Source organism: Myxine glutinosa, chromosome 5, assembly GCF_964187855.1.
Source record: "Myxine glutinosa chromosome 5, kmMyxGlut1.1, whole genome shotgun sequence".
NCBI lineage: Eukaryota > Metazoa > Chordata > Myxini > Myxiniformes > Myxinidae > Myxine > Myxine glutinosa.
In genome coordinates, this window is record NC_136265.1 from 14,185,037 (window position 1) to 14,208,934 (window position 23,898).

At 46.4% G+C, this 23,898-nt stretch overlaps 1 protein-coding gene across 1 annotated transcript in view; it reads right to left on the reverse strand.

Moving 5' to 3' along the window:
• The window catches only part of RANGAP1 (Ran GTPase activating protein 1), a 108,849-nt gene that overhangs the window by 42,105 nt on the left and 42,846 nt on the right, over nucleotides 1-23,898 (reverse strand). Inside the window, exons 4-7 of the mRNA XM_068117771.2 lie at nucleotides 5,697-5,876; nucleotides 5,366-5,500; nucleotides 3,473-3,631; nucleotides 1,181-1,294 (exon numbers count right to left, since the gene is read on the reverse strand). Of these exons, the coding sequence (XP_067973872.1) occupies nucleotides 1,181-1,294; nucleotides 3,473-3,631; nucleotides 5,366-5,500; nucleotides 5,697-5,876 (588 nt within the window). The remainder of the gene's footprint in view (nucleotides 1-1,180; nucleotides 1,295-3,472; nucleotides 3,632-5,365; nucleotides 5,501-5,696; nucleotides 5,877-23,898) is intronic.

Below are 23,898 nucleotides of genomic sequence, written 5' to 3' on the forward strand. Positions count from 1 at the left end.
TTCACGATCAATGATCGATGTGCATATATATGTTGTTCGGCTTGGCTCCGCCCCTCCCGAAAGCGCGCGCTCTGTCGCGTTGTTGACGTTCGCGAGATGAGGCTGAGGGCGCGTGGTGCGGCTTGAGGAGAACTCCAGAATAAACAAGAGATATCCATTTTTAAAATATTTTCGTTTAATTAATGATATCTGCCAAACCACGTGCCCTATCGCAAATTCCAAAAGGACATTTTAGTAGATTGACATGCTGAACAGATCTGTGAAGTTTCCCCTCGATTGGATCAAAAATGAGGGAGGAGCTCGGTTTTAAAGGTTCATGCTTAAAAACGTCATAACTCTGAAACCATGTGACGCATGACGTCATGCTCGCTGACTTTTTTGTTCGTCATGGGTATGCGATCCTGCCTGCAAAGTTTGGCTTCGATCTGTTCAGCCGTTGCAGAGAAAAAGGGTTTTTTGTTTTCACGAAAAACAATATGGCGGCCGAACCACGTGACCTGTGACGTCATAATTACCATTAAAATATTCTACAGACCGACTCCTTCCTACGGTGAAAATCTGATCTCAATCGGTCCAATTATTGCAGAGAAAATCTTTTTTAAAGGAAATTAAAACTTAAAATGGCACTGAGTTAAGGATCATCAGAATTATCAGAATTCCCAAAGTTCAAAGTGCATAACTTTGTCAAAAATGATCGAAACGTCGTGAAGTTCGAACTTGACCTGTAACTTATCATGACGAAACCATGTGCCAAGTTTGAAATCTTTAGCGTTAAGCGTTTTTTTTTAAAGTCCAGAAAACTGTTCTTTGCGTGACGGACTGACGGACGGACGGACGGAGTGCAAACCTATAGTCCCCTCCGGTGTACACCGGTAAGGGCCTGAAAACAAAATGGCCCCCACATAACCTGTATGGAAGGTCATGTTGTCTACAAAGGCCATGTTGACCGACACGGACACACACCGACACAAGTTCAGTTGCATTCTGTGAGAACAGAGAACCGCCCACCACCTGATGCAGTGTCAGCTGCTACACTGCGAACCACGACATCAGTCAGCCTACATGGCTTTAGAAGCTTTTTTTTGGCACAATTGTCTGTGGATCCCGAGCAAAGGAAGCCCCGAACATGCAAGAGTGAGAGAAAATGACAACAGGTGGGTAGAGGAAAATGCAAGCACACCTTTATCTTTGGAAGGCCTTCGGTTAAAGTCTTGGCAAGGGCAAAAGCACCAGCAGAACGAACAAGGCAGTCTCCAAAGTTAATGACGTTTACATCTTGCAGATGCTTCAAGGCCTGCATGTGGGGAAACCAAAGGGCATGAAAAAGCAAAAACAAAAGTACGAGTCAATAGTATCGTGGATATGGCACTACTCCATCGTGTGGAAAATGGCAAAGCAAGTTGGACTTGAACAAAGAACAGAATCAGATTACCGATACAATCGTTTTCATGGAGAATGCTGTCCAATAATGTGAGCTTTTGGCCACAAGTCTCTTCAGCGCAACGTGAATTATGACGATTATGATGAAGATCATCATGACATCATCTTAAGCAGTGTCCCATTTTAGTGCAGGATTGCTCGCCCACTCTTCATTTAAAGACACAGTGAGATCTTCAATGTGCATAAAGCGGTCGGTGATAGCAGATGGGACATCCAGCTTAACGTCCCATCCGAAGGATGTGCACTCCTTGATGGAGCGCCCTGGCAGCACCAATCTGACGGCATTTAATAGAGTTGGGAATTTAACCCCGACTGAGCAGCTCAGAGCCAAGTGCACAACTCTTGCGTGCGCCATCCTGTCCAACATCATCAATATGTCATCAAAACACACAAAAGCCAGAACAGCATCTACCGGCTATAAAAAGCACCTGAAGGTCAAATTCCCAAATAGAGTAAATGTATATAAAGCATATACATTTATTTATTTGTTTGTTTTTGGCTCCAAGCATTCATCCCTATCCAAGGAATGAGAGACACTTGAAAACCAAATGGAATTTCCTTTTATGCACGAGCACAAACGATCGGTCCCGAGGGTGGCAACACAATAAAATGTAATAATAATAATAGTAATAAGATAAACAAATATAACATCCAAATCAATCACAACAAGATGTTATTTAGCAAGCTATTCAAAGTGCACACAATTCTCATTTCAAGATTGCAAATGAGAATATAAACCACATCAGCTGATAACAAAAGACGAGCTACTACGACGGCAGATTATAAAAATCAGGATGTGCTCGGTCCTGCGGTGGTATCCATTACAAATTCTGGTCCATACGTCCAGTAAGAAACAAAACGCCATGAAAACCACCTCCATGATTATGGATCAACCCGTCCCACTGCTCCGATCAACAAATCGATGCACAGTAGTGAATAAAGGATTTCCATAATCAAATGCCCCTTCACCCACATTGCACCACTTGCCTCAACTCCGCGAAAGAAATAATTTTTTTGGACTTTTAAAGATTAGACACCCACCTCCACCAACCAAAATAAGTTGCATATTATCAACATCAATTACAAGGGATCCGACCAACCGTTACACCCTCGGAACCATCGAGCTCGAGAGTTTCTATATCGAGGCAAAACAACAGTTTTCCGCCCGAGGCTAATTAATCCCAGTTTGACGACAAGCCACCGCTCTGCCTTTTATCCGTATTTATGTGCCATTTAGAAATGAACAAACAAATCATCCAGCAAAACAGAAAGGGAAGCCGGACGATCGAACGGTGCCCACTCGGCATCCCGCAGCACCCACACACCAGCCAGACGGCTGTTAGGCAAGTCAGGCAAGGCCGGCACATTGGAGTCAAGCACGAAACGAGTCTGCAAACAAAAGAGTTGCTCGCCTCCCTGACATCCTGAATCCGTAGGCCTTCGGAAAACAAGAATTCGGAAAGCCAATTTTGGTCAAATTAACAAGAGTTCCTTTGCATTGCGAAAAAAGATGGTACACCATGAAACCCTTTACCATGGTTCGATAATATTCCGAGTGAAATAGACAAACAAGGGACAAGAACTCCATAAGTCGCAAAACCAAGTCCGATATAAGTGTTTTAGGAAGCGCACTAAAGGGATTCCCACTTCAGGCCTAGCTGGAAATGCGGAATTTTGCAGTCACTGCACAATGGTAAGCATTTTACAGATAGACCGCACAACTTTTGGCATACACAAGAATATGTTGATGTTAAATTGTGCAGCATACCCGACGATGCTCCAACAACCGTTCAAAATGAGACTTGAAAAAATAATAATATAAACAATGGTCCTCTGATGCCAAAACCATGGCCCTGTTCAGGCCATAATGACTGCAAACCGCAAAGCAAGCAGTAACCCCAAACTGGTTCAAAACACAGCATTAGGGGAAAAAAAAAAAAAAAAAATTTTTTTAAGGCAACAGGTACTCCCAATGAAACATGCCACGAGGTCCCACAAAATAAATAAATGAGGTTCAAAAGACTCGAGGCACCTCAGCCATGGATAACGCCCCCCTCTTGGTGAAGGAATTGTCATTGAGGTTGATGGTACGGAGTGCGGGGTTCCGGGAAAAAGCCTTGGCAAGCGCAGCAATTCCAGCATGGTTTATTCCGTTCTGGGGCATGTGGACCTCCTCCAGTGTGCCTATCGCCTGCAAGGGAAAGTGAGCAGAATGTGGAAAAGGGGATACGGAAATGGTAAAGAGTGTAAACTCTTTCTTTAAAGTAAACATTTCTTTAAAGAAATGGAAAAGTAAACAATTAAATGGTGACAGCCGTTAGAAAATTCCTCCAAATTTTATTTTTGTTAACAACACAAGCATGTCTTTAATTGCACAAGCAAAATCATTTTCACCTGCACGAGGCACAACAATTTCGAATCAAAAGCATCGTTTACAAAGATGCTGTGAACGAATGAAGGAGATCCGTACGAGTAAAAGGTCAACGTTCAAAATACGGGTGTCAAATTTCATTCCAAATGTTCCTCACTTCTCCCATTTTTGGAGCTGCTGTCGAATCTCGATCTTCGCTCGAGGGCTTCAAGTGGGTGGTGCACCACCATCTCACATCATCCCCCATCCGTACTCAAGAAAACGATATTTTATACCCCCGTTAAACTCACCTCTCCCCCTCTCATTCACCCGAACTCTCTCTCTCACCCTCACTCTCTCCATCCCTTTCCCTTTCTCCTCTTTTCCCATTCCTTCATCCCCTGCTCATTTTGCCACAATGAAAAAAGACCAATCCTGTAAGTTGTGTACTTTATTTATGTATTTGGCACAGTAACTATAGAAGCACCACTGAGGTCACCACACAGCAGGGAATAAAAATGATTTTCAGTTTTAGAGATCATTACTTAACAAGGCAAAGCTCCTTGAAGATTCCACATTAATATTTGCTTCTCTATAGAGCCAAAAGTGGTTATATCAGATTTGGTGGCATTGACGTAATAAGGTCTGCCATGAGTTTGGGTGGTTGGCGGCTCGATTCTGACCTTGGCATATTCACACCAAAGACTATTTTAATGGTATATCCCGCTTCATCGCTTGCCATTCAGCATTTAGAGGATAGGACATGGACAAAACCCTGCAGGTGGGCAAACCATGGAGAGATTTCTCCTTAAAGAGCCCCGCTGACCGAAGAGAGAAAGGCAATTGCACAGGATGGCGGCGCCAACACCCATGGTCCTCTGAGAAGTCATCACACCCCAAGGTAACAGTCTGCATTTGTCTGAAGTTAAGTGCGGTGGTGTCCAATCCCTGTCTGCATACGTGTGTACGATTTGAGAGACAGCTCCTCCATGAGCCTTGGATCCTAAGATAGTCATTACGGTCTATTTCTGAGGATAAAACCAATTCGAAAAACATTTTCAATGAAAGAGTAATTATCTCTTCTATTGGAATTGGAGACGGTGGCTTGCAAATCGAGCCTCAAGGGCGGTGTACAGAAGTGTTTTTTAAATAACAATAAGTACAAGGCGCAGGGAGGGGAAATTCACTGCACGTGATGTACAACGCATGTAGAGTAAAAAGAGTGTTCATTTACATCCGTAATATGTCCAAAAAAAAAAGAAGATATAAGCATACTTGACACTAAGCCGAGGCTTCAGACTTTGTCACGATCACGAGGCTGCTCCATCGAACAAACTGTTCCTTCCCGTCATATTTGACGGGCTTTTTACTAGTTGGTTAATAAAAACTGACCGACGTTCATTTCAGGTGAATTTTTTTTTTTTTTTTTTAAATCAATGGAGGTTATTTTGAAGGTCTCCACAAAACTCTGTGGGTCCGAAATTACAGGTTAACTTTTTGTATTTGTTCTATAATGGGACATCATAACCCATAAATAAACTTCAACATAATGTACTCAACGAGATGCGCCCCTACCTTGAGAGCCTCAGCTAAGGCGGTGGCTCCATCATTTTCCAGACGGTTGCGACCAGCTACGAACACTCGCAGGACCATTGGCTGGTTGGCAGCCCTGGCCCCTTTCTGACACTCGAGAAGAGCTTCGGCCAGGATCTTGGTGCCAGGTGGAAAATGAAAATTGAAGAATTAAAAACAGTCAAGATTTAAGTATTTATTTATTTTCTTGCATGATTCAACAAGCTAAGATCACACACCACCCACTCGCCATCTTACAAAGTCCCCCGTGTGAAGTTTCGCTACGACAATTAAGGTACAATGATCATGCTTGTATGATGACAAAGCGACGCACTTTACCACCGCCAATGCCGAGGCCACAGTTGTTGAGGCGCAGAGTCATGAGGCTGCGGCATGCGGTGCTGCACAGCAGGAAGCGGAAGGCATGCACGCCATCTGGTCCAAACGCGTTGTCGCTTAGATCAAGCTCTGTGAGCATCGCACCAGCCGTCAGCACTGCACGGCCCAGGCTCTCCTGGCAGGATAAACACAAAACAAAATTATAACCGTATTCAAACCGCTCGGTACCACCGCTATAAAACGCCCTGAAAGAAGAAAACAAAAACAGTGTAGGATTACGTCTAATAATAATCATCCTCACAAGGAAACAAAAGGAACCGTCGATGGAAGCGAGTTGGCAAACAAAAGTATCAGATCTGCAGTAAGATGCTTGGGGACGACTTTCAGAAACAGGAAATGGTGTTTTCACACAGTCAGCAATCCGACACGTTAGGGAATGTTTACACACAACTAATGCATTTAGAGCATTCACACCTCAACGCCATCACAGGGATACACCTTTACCGAAGAGCTAAAACCGAACTGACGGGCCGTTTGATTCAAACGGTGTTCCTTTCCAAAATCACTTTTGTCAATGGTTTGGTGACACCGTTACATTGGCCTTAAAGTGGTGAAAAAGAACAAACTCAAGAGGGCCACAAATCAGCCATGAGGCATACCCAGAGTTCATTTAAGGACCACATTTATTCTGCCTCTTGCTGTTTTTCATAATACTCAGTGAAGATCAGATGAACATGGAATTGGGAGGGAAGACTTAAAAGCACTTGGGTTGGAAGAATAGCAGCAAACGGGGTGGTACATGCAAGGCCTGGTGCCAGAATCACACAAATTCTTGAGGTGTAACCCCTTCCCCTTCCCTCCCCCACCCAAAAGAAAACCCAAACAGACAGACATGCTGTTGCTTTCCTAGTGGCCTTTCTTTCAGCCGCCAAAACGTTCGCTTCATGATGTAGATACCAGGTAAAAATCCAACATAGGTCGACTTGTGTGCTGTGGCCCAATGTCTGTCCTGTAATCCATGCAGAAGCTCTTCCACAAGTCAGTGTAAAAGATCCACCCTCCCCCCTTCCCTGAAATTTGAGAATGACAGACCACACGACCACACGCATGCACACTGTTCAGCTCAGTAGCAGCCGCCCCCATACACGTGGATATTTTGATTCCCGACATACTTTCTGCCTCAGGCCATAAGGACAATCTTCAGCCGTTCATTCCCCTTGTTTAATGCAGCCGCTGGCTGTCCATCTGTCCAACGCGCCGACTATCCGCTCATGCTCCAAATACCAGGCACAATCATCAGCATCCCATTGGCATGAGAAAAACAAAACATTCCTTCTTAGATAACAAACTTTGCCAAAGGCAAATCAATGCAATTGATATTTGGCACTCGGACCAAGCAGCTCGTACACTTCGACAAAAATACCATTTATTTAAAGGCACTTTGACAAACTCAAAGGCCAAATAAATAAAAAGTAAAAGCAGACAAGACCGACGTGCAGAAACGCAAAATTCGCCACAGCTGTGGCTTTTGTGGGACACTGCCAGAGGAGGGATCAAACAGGCAAGGCAGTTCATGCTCAGAGGATGTACAGGGAATAACGTATAGGGACAATACCATACAGTACATACACATGATAAATAGATAAATAAACACAAACAAAAAACAAACAAACAAACAAATTGGGCTAAAGCAGGGGTTCCCAACCTTTTTTGTGTTATGGCCCCCTCGGCTCCCAGAGCACATCCCCAGCACCCCTCTCCCTTTCGCGAGGGTCGAGCGGCGGTGCGTCTGTAAGCAGGCTAAGGGGCTCTGGGGGCATTCCCCCCAGAAAATTTTGATTTCTCGATGCTCTGTGGTGCATTCTGAGAGGTGTTTTTTCCTTTAATTGGCTATTTTGTTTGTATGAGAATTGGTAAATTATTACACAGAAAATGAGGAATTCCAAGTAGCCAACATGAACATTTAGTTCCATAGTTTTTTCCTGTTCCTTACTGGCTCCCAACTACATCATTTTTGAAGAAGCAAACAAAGCAACGTCGCTCGAATGATGCATGTTTGATATGAGATTTTAATATCATCAGTAGCAACACTATGGACAGCATAAAATAGAACTGTCACACAAGAAAACAGTATGAAAAGGTTCCAATTCAAGAATATGTGAAAACTAAAAACCTCTGTTGTGTCTGTATTTAACGCAGTGTGTTATAATCTCACAAAAAGAAACTCAATTCGACAACAACTCGGGTAATCAAAACTAGGGATGCGGTGCATGCGCCGTAAAAGTGAATTAAAAACTCAGTGCGATGGCTGAAATTGCATTTTGGATTCAAGAAATGTTTGACTTCCGCACGAAGTTCAAAGACGCGGTTCAGAACATTCCCTTTCGAAAGCCAGCGTACAGCAGTATAGTACAGCAACGTTTCATGTTCCGCGTTCATGTCTTTGCACAGCTCCTTGAACATTCAGGTGTTGAGAGCCCCTGCCTCGATGTAGTTAACAATCTTGATTACGACTTCAAGAACTTTCTTCAATGAGAGAGTGAGAGTCTTACAAGCCAGGGCGTAGCGATGAATCATACAGTAGGTTCCTTTCGCTTGTCGTGCCAGCATCTTCACTTTTGCTTGGAATCCGGATTTGGAACCAAGAACTTTGGAACAAGATTTGGAACCATTTGGAACCAATTTGCAGGAGCACCGTCAGTTCAGACACCGCATACATTCTCCCACTGAATTCCTCCCACATCGAAGAACAACTTCATTTTTTCCATGACGTCGTTAACTTTTGTCATTGTTTCCAGGGCACTGCAGAACAATAATTCTTCCTTGATATCATCTCCCTTGACATAGCGAACGAATGCCAGTAGCTGGGAGCAGGAACTAACATCGGTCGATTCATCAAGTTGAAAAGAAAACAAGCCGAAAGGCGCCGCCTTAATCTCATTGATGATCTGTTGTTTCACATCTTCCGATATGTCACGGATACGATGCTGCACTGTGTTATTTGATAAAGACACCTGTTCAACTTTGCGAGCCTCTGCCTTGCCGAGAATCCGTTCGACAATGAGGAGGGTACAAGGCTTGATGAGTGTCTCCCCAATCGAGGGGTTTTTTCTTCTTTGCAATTTCAAGAGAAACTTCATAAGAAGCCTGGACAGTTGCTACATTTTGTTGTTGAAAAGCACGTCCCTCATCCAACTTCTGTCGCTTTAAATGTATTTAATGCCGCTTGAAAAATTCGGGATCCTGCTTTGCATGTTGTGCACGATTCGTCTCGAGGTGCAACTTCAACTTGGATGGCCTCATGGATTCAGTACTTAAAACCTTGTGACACAGCACACACATTGTGGTTTCTCTTGGCCAGACACGGTAATGGACGTGAATCCAAGCTTTATGTATTTGTCAAGATACTTTCTTTTATTACTCCCAGAAGCCATAACGTCAAATCTGCAATAGGAAAAAAACAAAACAAAATCAAAGTCAAAACAATATCAAAAAAAACAAAAGCAATATTTACTTTTTAGTATGGTTCAAATTACCCCATGGCCCCCCGAGAAATACACCATGGCCCCCCTAGGGGGCCATGGACCCCAGGTTGGGAACCACGGGGCTGAAACATTGCCTGAATGAAAAAAAATGAATGAATGATCGTTTTAAGGCCATTTTCCCCGCTAGAGCAGGGGTTAGCCTTGCGGGCCCCAGGACAATCATGGTTCCCTGTTTGAGGCAATGTTTTTATGGCCGGATGCCCTTCCTGGCGCCAACCCTTAGTCGCCTCTTACGATGCGCAGGGATACGGTGCACCTATTCTAAACCAGGGTACACACCGGGAAGTAGTGAGAGGGAGATGAGGCAATATTTCAGGTGAAGGAATTAAACATCATGATATTGATAAGCTATAAAGACAGTCGGAAGAGGATTTGAACCTGTCGAGATTTCAGAGGCAGATGGTGACTTTGGAGGTGTGCTTTGAGATATGATCTCCCCAACACCACTCATACTGACGGTGAGACCCAGGAGTTCCAGAGACGACATCTCTGATTGGATGGCCACAGAAATAAATTTGGGGCTTGACAGCTAAACATTATAGCAGCACGAGGTGACAGTTATGCCATTCCTGCCTCAAGATGAATGTTCACAGACAGGTGACAATTTACTTGTTTTATAAACATCAGCAGAGAGGGATGTTACTGCAGCCTGTGTGAGGGAAAGATTGTGGGGAAACAACTCGGTTTCTTAACATGGAAGGCAAATCAGACTGAGAGGAATGTTAGATCATTCTGTAAGACTGTGTTGATCCTTCGGCAAGCCAGAAAACATAAATGTAAAATCTCACGGCTGAACTCCACAAGGAGTCTACTTTGTCAAAGTCGTGATGGCGCCACCTTAAACTGTCCTCCCCCTCACCTCAAAATACATCACCAGAGATTCTGCTGAAGCTAATGCAGAATGACTCCACTCGGTGCTCAGTATTTGCCTCCAAATCTCAAGCATCCAATCTCACCAGCTCTGTCCCCATTCGATGACGCTGTACCCTCTGTCGACTGGACTCTTGGAAGTGTCTTCATCCGAGAAATTTGAGAAAGCTATGTCCAGCCTTGACAGCAGACAAGATGGAATCCGTGCCCATGTTCAATCTGTCTTTCTCCTTTTTACACCTCTCCTCTCCACGATAGTCAGCAAATATCACGGCTATCCAGAAGAAGGGTGCAAAAACAAATCATCTGACATGCAGACAGGTATGCTTGCATCTCCCACAAAAATGTAAGCAAAGTTCTCGAATCCATCACTTCTGGCGATATTGTTTTTCCTCTTTTCCTGCAGTCTGATCTCTGATTCATTTTCATTTTTCATCATTTTCATTTCCTTAACTCTGTATATGCTGCTGCTTGTCTCTCAACAATTGTGGGTGGCCTTAAATCTCCAAATCAAGGTCAGTACCGTGTCTCTGGATATGGATATATGAGAAGAGTGAGGAGTATAGAGGTGAGAAGAGTGATGGAATATATATATACTGTCATCCCTCGCTATATCGCGCTTCACTTTTCGCGGCTTCGGTACATCGCGGGTTTTTCTCGCTAGTATATGTAAAATTATATATCGGAATTTTCATTATATCGCGGGATTCTGCGGCCTATAGGTATTTTAATTTTTTTAGATTTTAATTATTTTTGCGGTAAAATAAGCATTTTCTAGCCTAATAAATTAATAATAATATAAATAAAAATATAACACATTAATTAAAACCTATATTAAAAGAATATTACAGTAAATCAAAATAAAATACGCATTATAAATGAGTAGACAAAGAATCGCGCATTTTGAAAGTCTCGTATTCTGGGGGTAATTATCTTGTCCATGATTCTGGGGGTAATTAACTCATCCGTAAGGAGGGTTCTTGGACGGTTCTTCGCTACTTTAAGTAATTTGCAAGGTTGATGCCAAACTGTGTCCTGCAGTTTAATGATCAATATGGTTTTAAGAGTCATCATACTTTGGGTAACCTCTAATTTACAATAACTTATGTTTACAACTTAGAGACACATGATCATGATGACGATTTCGATGATGTTGTCTAAAGCTGCAATTAAAATTAAATCGCTGAGTAACATGAATGACCGAGGTTGTGGAGGATGGGATTTTTCGGTCATTACCTTTTGATACAGATGAGATATCTGCTTCATCACTGCATCAGATCAGGAATAACCACCCTCACCTCCTCTCCACCCCCCACTGCTTCCTACAAATTAACCATCAGGAAGCTGCTGCATATGCAAGAGGAAGCTAATGCATTTCTTATTAATTTTCAAAATTAATCATCATCTCTATTTTGAATAGCTCATGAAGACTTCTTTATGCTTAGGCCTCAGGTTTGATTAAAGGCACTTTTGTCAATTATTGCCTTTTGCTTTCAAAAACACAATTTGCATCAATGTAAATACTTTGTTGTACTGTACTTGTGTAGTTCCATGATCATATGTGTATGTTTGTTTGTTAATTGCAATTATAAAAGAACTTGCATCAATGTACTGTACAGCTATATATACACGTACAAATATTTTTCTAATACGTAAGGACTAAGGATGGGTCTCAAAAGTGTGTTTAAGAGTGTAGAAAGGGTTCATAAGAGCGTGGGAAAGGTTTATAAGAGTATGGGGAGGGTTTTTAAAGGCTTAAAATATATAAAAATAATAAAATAAATATATGGTTTCTACTTCGCGGATTTTCACCTATCGCGGGGGGTTCGCGGGGGGTTATTGGAAAGGGTGTTGGAGAGGAGGATAAGGAAGAAAGTGAAGATCGACGAAATGCAGTTTGGATTTATGCCAGGAAGAGGAATGACAGACGCGCTTTTCATTGTGAGGCAGTTGCAGGAGAAGTACATGGAGAAGAAGAAGAAGTTGTTTCTTGGGTTTGTTGATCTGGAGAAAGCATTCGATTGGGTTCCACGCAAAGTATTGACATGGGCATTGAGGAAGTTAGGAGTGGAGGAATGGTTGATCAGAGTAGTGATGGCAATGTACAAAAGAGCACGCACAGCTGTAAGGACGAAGGACGGGAACAGTGGTGAGTTTGAGGTGAAGGTGGGAGTGCATCAGGGGTCGGTACTAAGTCCACTACTATTTGTAGCTGTGATGGAGGTGCTGGCTCAGAACGTAAAGGAGGGTTTACCGTGGGAGTTGTTGTATGCAGATGATCTGGTGTTGATTGCGGAAAGTATGGATGGACTGAAGGAAAAGATGAACACGTGGAAGGAATGTATGGAGACAAAAGGTCTGAAGGTGAATATCGGAAAGACGAAGGTGATGGCAAGTGGTAAAGCATGTGGTGAGGTGGAAAGAACTGGGAAGTGGCCCTGTGCTGTGTGTAGGAAGGGTGTCGGAGTGAACTCCATTCAGTGTACAATGTGCGCTGAGTGGGTTCATCAAAAATGTAGTGGTCTGAGAGGGTCATTAACCAGTGTGGCAGCTACATTCAAATGTAAGGTGTGCACAGAGGGAGCTGCAGATGGCGGAAATGTTGAGTTGGATCTTGGAGACGGTGTGAAGCTGGAAGGTGTGAAAACATTTTGCTACCTCGGAGACATGCTGAATGGAGAAGGTGGATCAGACTCGGCAACGGTTGCTCGAGTGAGATGTGCATGGAAGAAGTTTCGGGAATTGAGTGGCGTGCTGATGATGAGGGGAGTGTCGTTGAAGCTGAAGGGAAAGGTGTATGCTGCATGTGTGAGAAGTGTTATGATTTATGGGAGCGAGACATGGGTAATGAACGTAGAGCAGCAACGAAGGTTGGAAAGGGTGGAAATGCGAATGGTTCGACGGATGTGCGGAGTATCGTTGAGAGAGAGGAAGATGAAATGATGAATTGCGAAAGATGATGGGAATAGAGCCTGTGATTGATGCTGTGAAGAGGAACAGGTTGAGATGGTTTGGTCATGTGTTGAGGAAGGATGAAAGTGACTGGTTGAGAAGAGTGATGGAAGTGAATGTAGAAGGAAGTAGAAGACGGGGAAGACCGAGAAAGACTTGGCAAAAGATGGTGGAAGATGAAATGCGGGCAAGGGGGTTAACAAGGAGAGATGCAGAAAATAGGGCAAAATGGAGAAGATTGTCATGGGGACCGCAAGGCTAACCCCCGCTCTAGCAGGGAAAATGGCCTTTAAATTGCATGTTGTTGTTGTTGTTGCGGGGGGTTCTGGAACGTAACCCCCGCGATAAACGAGGGATGACTGTATGTATATATATATATATATATATATATATATATATATATATATATATATATATATATATATATATATATATATATATATATATATATATATATATATATATATATATATATATATAATATATATATATATATATATATATATATATATACACACACACACACACACACACACACACACACACACACACACACACACACACACACACACACACACACACACACACACACACACACACACACACACACACACACACACACACACACACACACTAGCAGAAGTACCCGGCATTGCCGGGCGGGGGAAGGGAAGGGGAGGGAGGGGAGGGGGAATGGGAGGAGAGGGGGGGAGGGGAGAAGAGGGGAGAGGGGGAGGGGGAGGAGGAGAGGGGGGGCTGGGGAGGGGGGGGGGGAGGGGGAATGGGTATGGGGGAAGGGGTAGGGGGGGAGGGGGAGGAGAGAAGGGGAGTGGGTAGGGTGGGGAGGGGAGGGGGGAGGGGGAGGGGAGAAGGGGAGGGGAGAGGGGGAGGGGAGGGGGAGGGGAGAAGGGGAGGGGGAGGGGAGAAGGGGAGGGGGAGGGGGGAGGGGGGAGGGGGGAGGGGAGGGGGAGGGGAGAAGGGGAGGGGGAGGGGTGGGGGAGGGGGGAGGGGAGGGGGGAGGGGAGGGGGAGGGGGGAGGGGGAGGGGGGAGGGGGAGGGGGGAGGGGGAGGGGGGAGGGGGAGGGGGGAGGGGGAGGGGGGAGGGGGAGGGGGGAGTCAAGTCGGAAGTCATTGTCGTCAATTGAATGTCGCATTTATTTTTTATTCCCTGTCAAATGGCATTGGTCCCTCATTCCGAACCCGGAAGTCATTGTGGTCAAAGTTGAAAAATTAACGTTACAAAATACGCTGACGACGTCATAATTTTAAAACCCGAAGGTTTTTTAAACATTTAAGGTGTGCTGCAGCTTCTCTGGGACGTACTGATTCCGAATATGAAGTTGAAAAATTAACGTTCTGAAATATGCTGATGACGTCATAATTTTAAAACGCGAAGTTTTTTAAATTTTAAGGTGTGCTGTATTTGCTCTGAGATGTACTGATTCCGAATATTCCTTTGGTTTTGCTCTGCGATGAGTAGTTCTCGAGTTATAAGAGGACAAACAAACAAACATACTTTACTGTTTTTTATATATATATATATATATATATATTGTTGCGGATATGAGGACTGTATATTTTTTTGATTGTGTGCTTTATTATTATTATTATTGTTTATTCTGCGCCCCCTGCCTCCGGAGCTGTGTAAAGGTGAAAGGGCATCCCATAATTAGTCCACAAGCATACACGTCAGCCAATCATAGAATACCCCTGTTCGATAGTTATATCTTATTCTGTGTTTTAGGGTAAGGCTGTGTCTCCCATTAATTGAAGTACTCCATTGCACCAGTGAAAGAGAATAGATCCCCTTTCATTCCCATCCCCAAAATCTCCATTTCCTTTCACATCCCCTTTCGTCATTGCCAAGCCTCGATTGCCAATTACATCCCCTCCAAAACCACCATTGAACATGTGCTCGGGTCGGGGAAGAGGGGCGTGCCCGCCCGTCGTCATCAAGGGCGGAGCCAGAGGGTCGCGTGACCAACCAGGGCCGAGGTGAGCACACCGATGGGCGTGTCCTGAAGGCCGGCGGCTTGATCGCCGGAGGCGCTATAAAGGCGCGCGCGCAAGTGGCGTTGACGGTTGAAGAGTCGGTGGTGAGGAGTGAGTGGACCAAGAGAGAGAAAGAGTGGTTGGACCAAGAAAGAGAAAGAGTGGTTGGACCAAGAGAGAAAGAGTGGTTGGACAGGGAGACGTGCAAGAGTGTTGTTGAGTTGAGGGTTTGGACCAAACGAGTCAGACGAGTCCTGGCAAAGCAAGCGGCGGCCACAGCAGCAACAACACCCAACAGCCGCTTGGGGCCTGGACGGCGGTTTTGAGCAGGGCCGCGAAGGAACGGCGGCTGCTAAACGCGCCGATCGTGCTGCAGGACCCCCTTGGACCTTCCTCTCCCTCCAGCCATCCACCTCCTGCCTTTCCTCCACCCTTCTTGTGTACGTGAGTTTGTTCTGTGTGTCTTGTCCCTGGGTATTTAATTAAGTCTGTATAAGCTAGTATTTGCACTGTGTCACCTGCGTCTTATGTGTTGTAAATAAACGTGACTGCTTTCTTTTTGCTTGTGTGTATAATAAATCCAATTACTCTTCTGTCCGTCTTCTCGTCTTATTCCTTTTCCTCTTTGCATTTCGTCGTTTTAGTCTTTTCCAGATTGGGCAGCTGCGGTGCGATACGGCCAAAGGTCTGGGTGAATCGGGTGAGTCGGGGAACAACTGTTCGGTCGCGGAGCCTTCGCTCGGCAAACAACATCCTAAACCGCGATCAGTAACAATTGGTGTTTAGGAAGTGAGATCGGACCCGAAGCGCGCTTAACGCGCTCAAAATTACAAAGTACCGAAATTGCTTTTGTTTTACAAAACCCGAATTTTGAAATCGCGCCATGGCTGGTCAAGGCGACGGGATGCCGGTGGGTGAGCTGGAGGAGGGGTTAGGAGTAACCCAGGATCAAATGGAGGGGAGCAATGAGGAGGCGGTTGAGGGAGTATCAGACGCACAAAATGGCGCTCTCGCGCACGTGGTATCAGACGCACAAAGTGGCGGCTCGCACGAGCGCGGGGTAGCCGCGCCCGCTGCGCAAATAGCGGGAATTGATGTGCGGGACCTCATGGCGCAGATTAATGCAACCATACTAATGGCAAATATGGGGCTAGAAGCAAAAATGGATGCTCAGGGTGAGCGAATGGGACAAATGGGGAACCGGATGGATGCTCAGGGTGAGCGATTGGAGGGCCAAATGGGGGTAATGGGGAACCGGATGGATGCTCAGGGTGAGCAATTGTGGGTAATGAGGGACGAAGCGAGGGGTACCGGTGAGGGATTAGACAATGGGATAAAAGAGGTGAAAAATGGGTTAATGGGGTTAGAAAATAGGATGGAAGACAAATTGCGGGAAATAGGGGAACAATCTGCCAGGGAAATCAAACGAATGGGGAACCAGATAGAGGCGGTGCAAATCGGGTTAGAAAGTAAACTGGATGCTCAGAGGGATGAATTGGGACAGATGAGGGTGGCATCTACAAAAGAGATGGAGGAGATGAAAGAGGGGATACGACGAGGTGTAGGTGAGGAGGTTTCGGGGCTACGCGAGGAGGTAAAGCGAGGTGAGAAGCGTATGGAGAAAGAGGTGAGAAATGGGGCGGCAAAGTTACAAGGGGGAATAGAAGATCTGACGGAGGAGGTGGAACAGCTGACAGAGGGACAAACGGAGTTAGTGGAGCAGGTTCAAAGGAACACTGCGGTACTAGGAGGGTTAAAAGCGACACAAAGAGACATCAAGGAAGACTTAATAGCGACACAGAGGCAATGTCAGATGGTACGTGAGGGGCTGACAATGAGGTTGGACGAGGTGACAGAGGTAATGGAGACAAAGGACCGGCAGGTGAGGATGCACATAGAGACGGTCACGGTAGCCTTGGAGGACGAACTTGAGGAGACGCACCGGGAAATAAAAGAGGTGAAGCAAAAATTAGAGGAAGTGGAGGAAGAGGTGAGTGAAATTAAGAAGGGACGGACAGAAACTAAGAGGGAGATAAAGGAGGAAGTCATGGAATATGTACAAGGTCTGTGTTCAAATCATGATGAGGTTCTCACTAACCAAATAAAGAGTTTGCAGGTGGCAAAAGAGGTGCGGAGACGAGGTGCCAAGGTGAGTGGCGAAATATTCGGCAATGTATATGATGTGAGGAAAGCTTCAGTCGGATTGGGGGTTGATTTAGACCCGGGTGTTCGTGAGAGGCCGTTGGTGAAGTGTGTGACAGGTCAGGTGTGCGAAAAAAGAGGTGTGCAAGAATGTCCGACCATGGGGTGTGTGAGGAAAAAGTGCGCGCCGACCAGTGAGTGTGCTGTCGAGAGTGAGTCGGTAGTAGCGCGTGTGCGAGGGAGCACATGGAAGCGCGGTGTGGTGAGTGTTACGGAGGAAGTAACGAAAATGTGTGCGCAAGAGGATGCGCGAGAAAGGTGTGTAACGGACGGGTGCATGGGGAAAGCGCATGCTGTCAAGAGTAAGGGAGAATGCACGCCTGTGGTGAGAGTTACAGAGGATGTAACGGGAGAGTGTGCGCAAGAGTGTGCGCGAGAAAGGTGTGTAACGGACAGGTGCATGGGGAAAGAGTGCGCTGTCGAGAGTAAGGGTGAGTGCGCGACCGAGAGTGGAGGTGAGAGTAGTGAGAGTGACACGGAGCGTGAGATGGTTGTGACAGGTGAGCGAGGATGTACACCTGGAATGGAAGGATGCACACCTGGAATGGTAGAGCGTGTGTGGGAATGCACACTTGAGTTGGTCGTGAGGCACGTGGTTGGGTGTGCGAGTGAAAGCACACCTGTGATTGTCACAGAGGAGGTGACCGAGGAGGGGGCGCGAAGAGGTGTGTTGGTGAGGTGTGCGAGCGACGAATGTGTGCCAAGGTGTTCGGTGGTCAGGTGTGTGACCAAGTCTGTGAGCAGAATGAGTGTACCGAGGTGTGTAAGGAAAGGTACGAGGAGCATGGGAACAGCTGGAGATATGAGCAAGAAAGGGGTAGCGTATGCATGTAAGCATGCAGGTGAGGCATCGACGGTAACCGGGTTAGCGGTTAGAGCGACTTTTAGCCGAATCGGGCCCTCGGTGCGTGCCGGGCTTCGCGTGCCGCGAGAACCAGCGGGGATCCGAGCCACGGCGGTTTCGAAAGGACCGCCGTACGCGATCCACGCTGGGCCTCGCTTGGAACGGCCGCGTCCGTGCTCCACTAGGCGGAGCGGGCAGCCCGATAGGAAGGGTCGTCATGGCGACCACTTTTTGTTGAGACGTGCCGGAAGGTCGAGATCGGGACATTGGATGGCTCCACGCCGAGGTGGTGCGTGGGATCTCGGCCCGGGTAAGCCCCCGTCCCTGCCCCGAATGCGGGAAGTATCCAGCCGCTGGCACAAAAGAACCCGTGTTCATTGCTCGGCTGTACGAAGCCGAGCTTTAGAAGGGAATTGGCGCACCGAGAGGATCTAATAAGTAGACGGGTGATGAGGTTTGTGTTTTGGACCCAAAATTAGAAAAAAGGCAAAATTTGATGATTGGTACGGTGATTGGCAGATGATTGGCAAAATTTTTGATTGGCTGAAATTTGGTGTGCCAAATTGATAGTAGGACCTCCCCGATGTGGTGGGATGGCAACTCTGTCATCCCTCACAGGGGGGGGCAAAGGAGCACTAGCTTATGGGGTGTATGGCAGTGAAAACTAGCCCGGGTGGGTTAGGATATTGTGTGTAGGGACCTAGAAGATGACATTAGGTAACGTTAAGATTAGTTAGTGACAATGATACCTGTAGTGGGGACGCAGGTAGATTAGAGTGGATGATAATGACGTGGTATGTGCTTAGTTTAAAGGGAAGACGGGGAGCACTAAGTTAGCAGGGCAACAAGTAGTTTAGATGATGCCGTGTGTTTGAGGATTGAACAGGTGTGATTGCACAGGTGTGCAACTGAACAGGTGGATGGAGCAGTGTATGAGTGAGTGAAGGTGATTGTGTATTGTGCTGACCAAATGGTCCAGGAAGAGGATGAGGGTGCAGGTGGCACCAGGTGTGAGTGCACAGGTGTGCAACAACAGGTATGGAGAATGGTTGTGTGGAATAAATGGTAGTGTGGAATATCTGGAGTATTGGAATGGATGGTCGTGGAGTGAGTATGGTGGAAACAATGGAGTGGAGTGGATGGTGCGGAGGTGTGAATGGGGGAAGAGTGGACCCCCATCACGGATACCCGGGGCGGGTAGAGTAAGTGTTAGGTAGAGGGTATAGGTAAATTGTGGTTGGATATTGGCATCTGTGGTGCGGGTGGAAGAATGGTGATTGGATGGGTGCATTAGTGTTGTGGAAATGGCTGGGCGTGTAGCCTGTTAGTGTGTGTAGTTGGTTTGGGCACTCCACCACTGTGAGGATGTCGGCCAGGTGAGGCCGCAGGTGGGCTCTGGGAGCCGGTAGTTGTTGTGGATGGGGCCCGAGGATCCGGAGGACGGATCCGGGTAGCCCAGTGCCAGAGGGCACCAAGGGGTGACAGAACCAGGAGGGGTCTTCCCCAGTTAGTTAGGTTAGGGTGAGGAGCTAGGTAAGCTCGGGTGGCAACTACAGTGGTGGAGGTGTGCAGGTGGGTAGACCTGCTGGGAGAGCTACACGTCACAGCCCAGAAATTGTGCAAGGGCACCGGGAGATGAATCGGGGGAGTGAGACCCCAAATTGAGAAGCACCACAGTTTGGTCAATGGGAATTGGTTTTTAGAACCCATAGTGTAAGCTGGCCAATGGATTGGCAGGGAAAGACCCCGGGTAGTGTAAAGTGTGTTAAAGTCATTTAGAAGATAGTTAGGAAGAAGGATCTCCTCGCACCATCTGCATCCACTCACCTGAGGTGACAGGTACTCCACACCATGCCATGTTTTGATTATTTTTTATGATGCAAATGTTTGGATTGTGAGACGCATCATGACGTGGGTGTGACATTGTGCTTTGATGTTCCATCTCTTCCTCCTTATGAGGATTGATGATGAGTTTGGTGATGGCAAATTTTGAAGTAGAGGGATTGTGGAGACGAATTTGGTATAGGAGAAATATGGGGAAGACGTGACAGTAGTGACGAATTTGTAAATGGGTAGATTTTGTAAATATGGGGTAAGGGCAAGGGTAGTGTAGGTGACAGGGGGGTGACGTACGGTAGGGACGAGCTTTCCCACTTCGCCCTCCGTACGCATTTCGCCTTGCATTGCCTTATTGATGTGTACCCTTGTGACCTTACCCCTCCCTCAATTGTCCCTTTTGTCTCCCACATGACCTGTGCGCCATGGGGCGCCGAGGGGAGCGTGCGTGGGTCGGCCATTGTGCGCCCGAAATTCCCAGAACCAGCTGTCTGCATCGATGCACCACATTATGGACCACAGGTCTGTGGCCGAGCACCACTTATGGACCCCATGGGTTGGGGCATGGCCCCTCTGCTGGAACCGGCCATGAGGGCCCGAAATCTTGCTGGCGGACCTTGGCCACAGGGCACCGATGCCACACAGGTGAAGCACACGTAGTCGGCCCTGTGGGCCATAAATAAAAGAAAATAAAAAGGACACATTGGGCACACTTTATTGCAAATAGGCCGCCAGTAAGAAAATGAAAGAATGACAACTGGAAGACAATAATAATAACCAGCAGAGGGAGCCGAAGAGCAAGAGATCACCTGCAGGGTTAGGGGTTGTTGATTTATTTTTTATTCTTGAACAGTGATGACTGCACCGATTGGTGCTTGGGTGTGTATTGGTGCGTTTTTGGGTGCTTTAATGGTGCATTGATGCAGAGCAGACTGTCTCCCCCCCAGAAAGAACAATCACAGGTCCTGGGTTAGTTTTGTAAATAAAAATAGCGTCATTGTAAATAATGCTTCCCACCATCAGTGTGTAGTTTGAAGACCATTCCGCAATTCGGTTAACTGTGGGCGTAAGTCTGTTAGGCAGGGTGCAATGGAGCAGTGGGACACATTTATTTATGTTTTAAAACTGTCGCACTCAGGGTCAGGTTAAAGGTAGAGGGAACTACACCTACGTGTCACACTAAATAAAAGTTGTAGGCCCGGGACGTGCCTAAGAGGAGGAGGGTGCAGTGTTGCGGATATGAGGACTGTATATTTTTTTGATTGTGTGCTTTATTATTATTATTATTGTTTATTCTGCGCCCCCTGCCTCCGGAGCTGTGTAAAGGTGAAAGGGCATCCCATAATTAGTCCACAAGCATACACGTCAGCCAATAATAGAATACCCCTGTTCGATAGTTATATCTTATTCTGTGTTTTAGGGTAAGGCTGTGTCTCCCATTAATTGAAGTACTCCATTGCACCAGTGAAAGAGAATAGATCCCCTTTCATTCCCATCCCCAAAATCTCCATTTCCTTTCACATCCCCTTTCGTCATTGCCAAGCCTCGATTGCCAATTACATCCCCTCCAAAACCACCATTGAACATGTGCTCGGGTCGGGGAAGAGGGGCGTGCCCGCCCGTCGTCATCAAGGGCGGAGCCAGAGGGTCGCGTGACCAACCAGGGCCGAGGTGAGCACACCGATGGGCGTGTCCTGAAGGCCGGCGGCTTGATCGCCGGAGGCGCTATAAAGGCGCGCGCGCAAGTGGCGTTGAAGAGTCGGTGGTGAGGAGTGAGTGGACCAAGAGAGAGAAAGAGTGGTTGGACCAAGAAAGAGAAAGAGTGGTTGGACCAAGAGAGAAAGAGTGGTTGGACAGGGAGACGTGCAAGAGTGTTGTTGAGTTGAGGGTTTGGACCAGACGAGTCAGACGAGTCCTGGCAAAGCAAGCGGCGGCCACAGCAGCAACAACACCCAACAGCCGCTTGGGGCCTGGACGGCGGTTTTGAGCAGGGCCGCGAAGGAACGGCGGCTGCTAAACGCGCCGATCGTGCTGCAGGACCCCCTTGGACCTTCCTCTCCCTCCAGCCATCCACCTCCTGCCTTTCCTCCACCCTTCTTGTGTACGTGAGTTTGTTCTGTGTGTCTTGTCCCTGGGTATTTAATTAAGTCTGTATAAGCTAGTATTTGCACTGTGTCACCTGCGTCTTATGTGTTGTAAATAAACGTGACTGCTTTCTTTTTGCTTGTGTGTATAATAAATCCAATTACTCTTCTGTCCGTCTTCTCGTCTTATTCCTTTTCCTCTTTGCATTTCGTCGTTTTAGTCTTTTCCAGATTGGGCAGCTGCGGTGCGATACGGCCAAAGGTCTGGGTGAATCGGGTGAGTCGGGGAACAACTGTTCGGTCGCGGAGCCTTCGCTCGGCAAACAACATCCTAAACCGCGATCAGTAACAATATACAGTGGAACCTTGACTTACGAGTTTAATTCGTTCTGTGACCGAGCTCGTAACTCAATTTGCTCGTTTCTCAAATCAAATTTCCCCATTAAAATGCATTGAAATGCTATTAATCCGTTCCAGCCCGCCAAAAACCACACCAATTTTTTTTTTAATATGCAATATGTATATATAAAAATATCTCGCGCTTTATATTTCACCTGTATGCAGCATACAAGTTGGCAGGATGGCCTGGACTGGAGGTACGCACACTTGACTCTAAACTGTCCAGACTGGGTTTGAATCCCGACCCAGCTATAACCTGTCATGTCGGTGTTTCACAAGCAGGGTGATTCATCAATGTGTGTACCGCTAAACTGGGCGCCCCGTTTGCGTCCCATTAGTTGTTGGATGTTAAGGATCTCACCGTGTCTTCCACAAAGAGAAGGCGAGCTATCGCCGGCACTCTGAACAAGTTGTGGCCTGGCATGCTCTTCTCCTCTGCCGTTATATACGTCCTCCTCGGCATCTTTTTCCAGAAGAGCCCTGTCTCGTCACAGTTGAAGATTTGCTGGGGGATGTATCGTTCGGCTTCTATCAGTTCGGCAAAAGTTATAATAAAATCTTCAGCTGCCTTCACATCCGCCTCACCAAGTCGACAACACGCACACCTCGCTCATGTTTTTCGACGATTGCGTGTTTTATATCCAAGCACATCATCCTCTTCTTCTTCTCAGTACTGCCCTTGGCACTCAATTACTTAGGACCCATGGTTAAAACTAAGAAATTTTCCAAAATAACCAAAATGCGAAAACAAAACAGCAGCGATATACGGCAGATATGCTTGCACGGCAAGATAACCACGTGACCGGAACCCACCTGGTGGCGGCTGGCGTAAGCTCGTAACTCAGATCTCGGCTCGCATCTCAAAGCAATAAACCGCCCGAGCGACGGCTCGTATCTCGGAAAACTCGTAAGTTGGTGCACTCGTAAGTCAAGGTTCCACTGTGTGTGTGTGTGTGTGTGTGTGTGTGTGTGTGTGTGTGTGTGTGTGTGTGTGTGTGTGTATATATATATATATATATATATATATATATATATATATATATATATATATATATATATACATATATATATATACATATATATACATATATATATATACATATATATATATTGTTACAGACACGACTTTGATGTTAAGGTGGGCCGAGCGGAATGGCCGTCGTGTCCGCACAAATTACCCGATTGTACTCGAACGTTGACGGAGCCGTGCTACGCTGGATCAATAAGGAAAAAGAAGACACACGGCTGGATTATAATGACGACACCAGGGATACGGTTCTCAAGACCTCCGGAGGAGATTATATTCGTACGGAAAAGGTTAGATTACAGGGGCTAGAGGTAAAGCACAGAAAAGATGGGCACTTAGACACAGGCTTATCTTAACCCCGGACAGACGACAGGTAAACGGGACAACGGCTGACTCACACGGGGATTGATGGCAAGGAAAGGCAAGTAGCGATGGCTCAAGGTGCA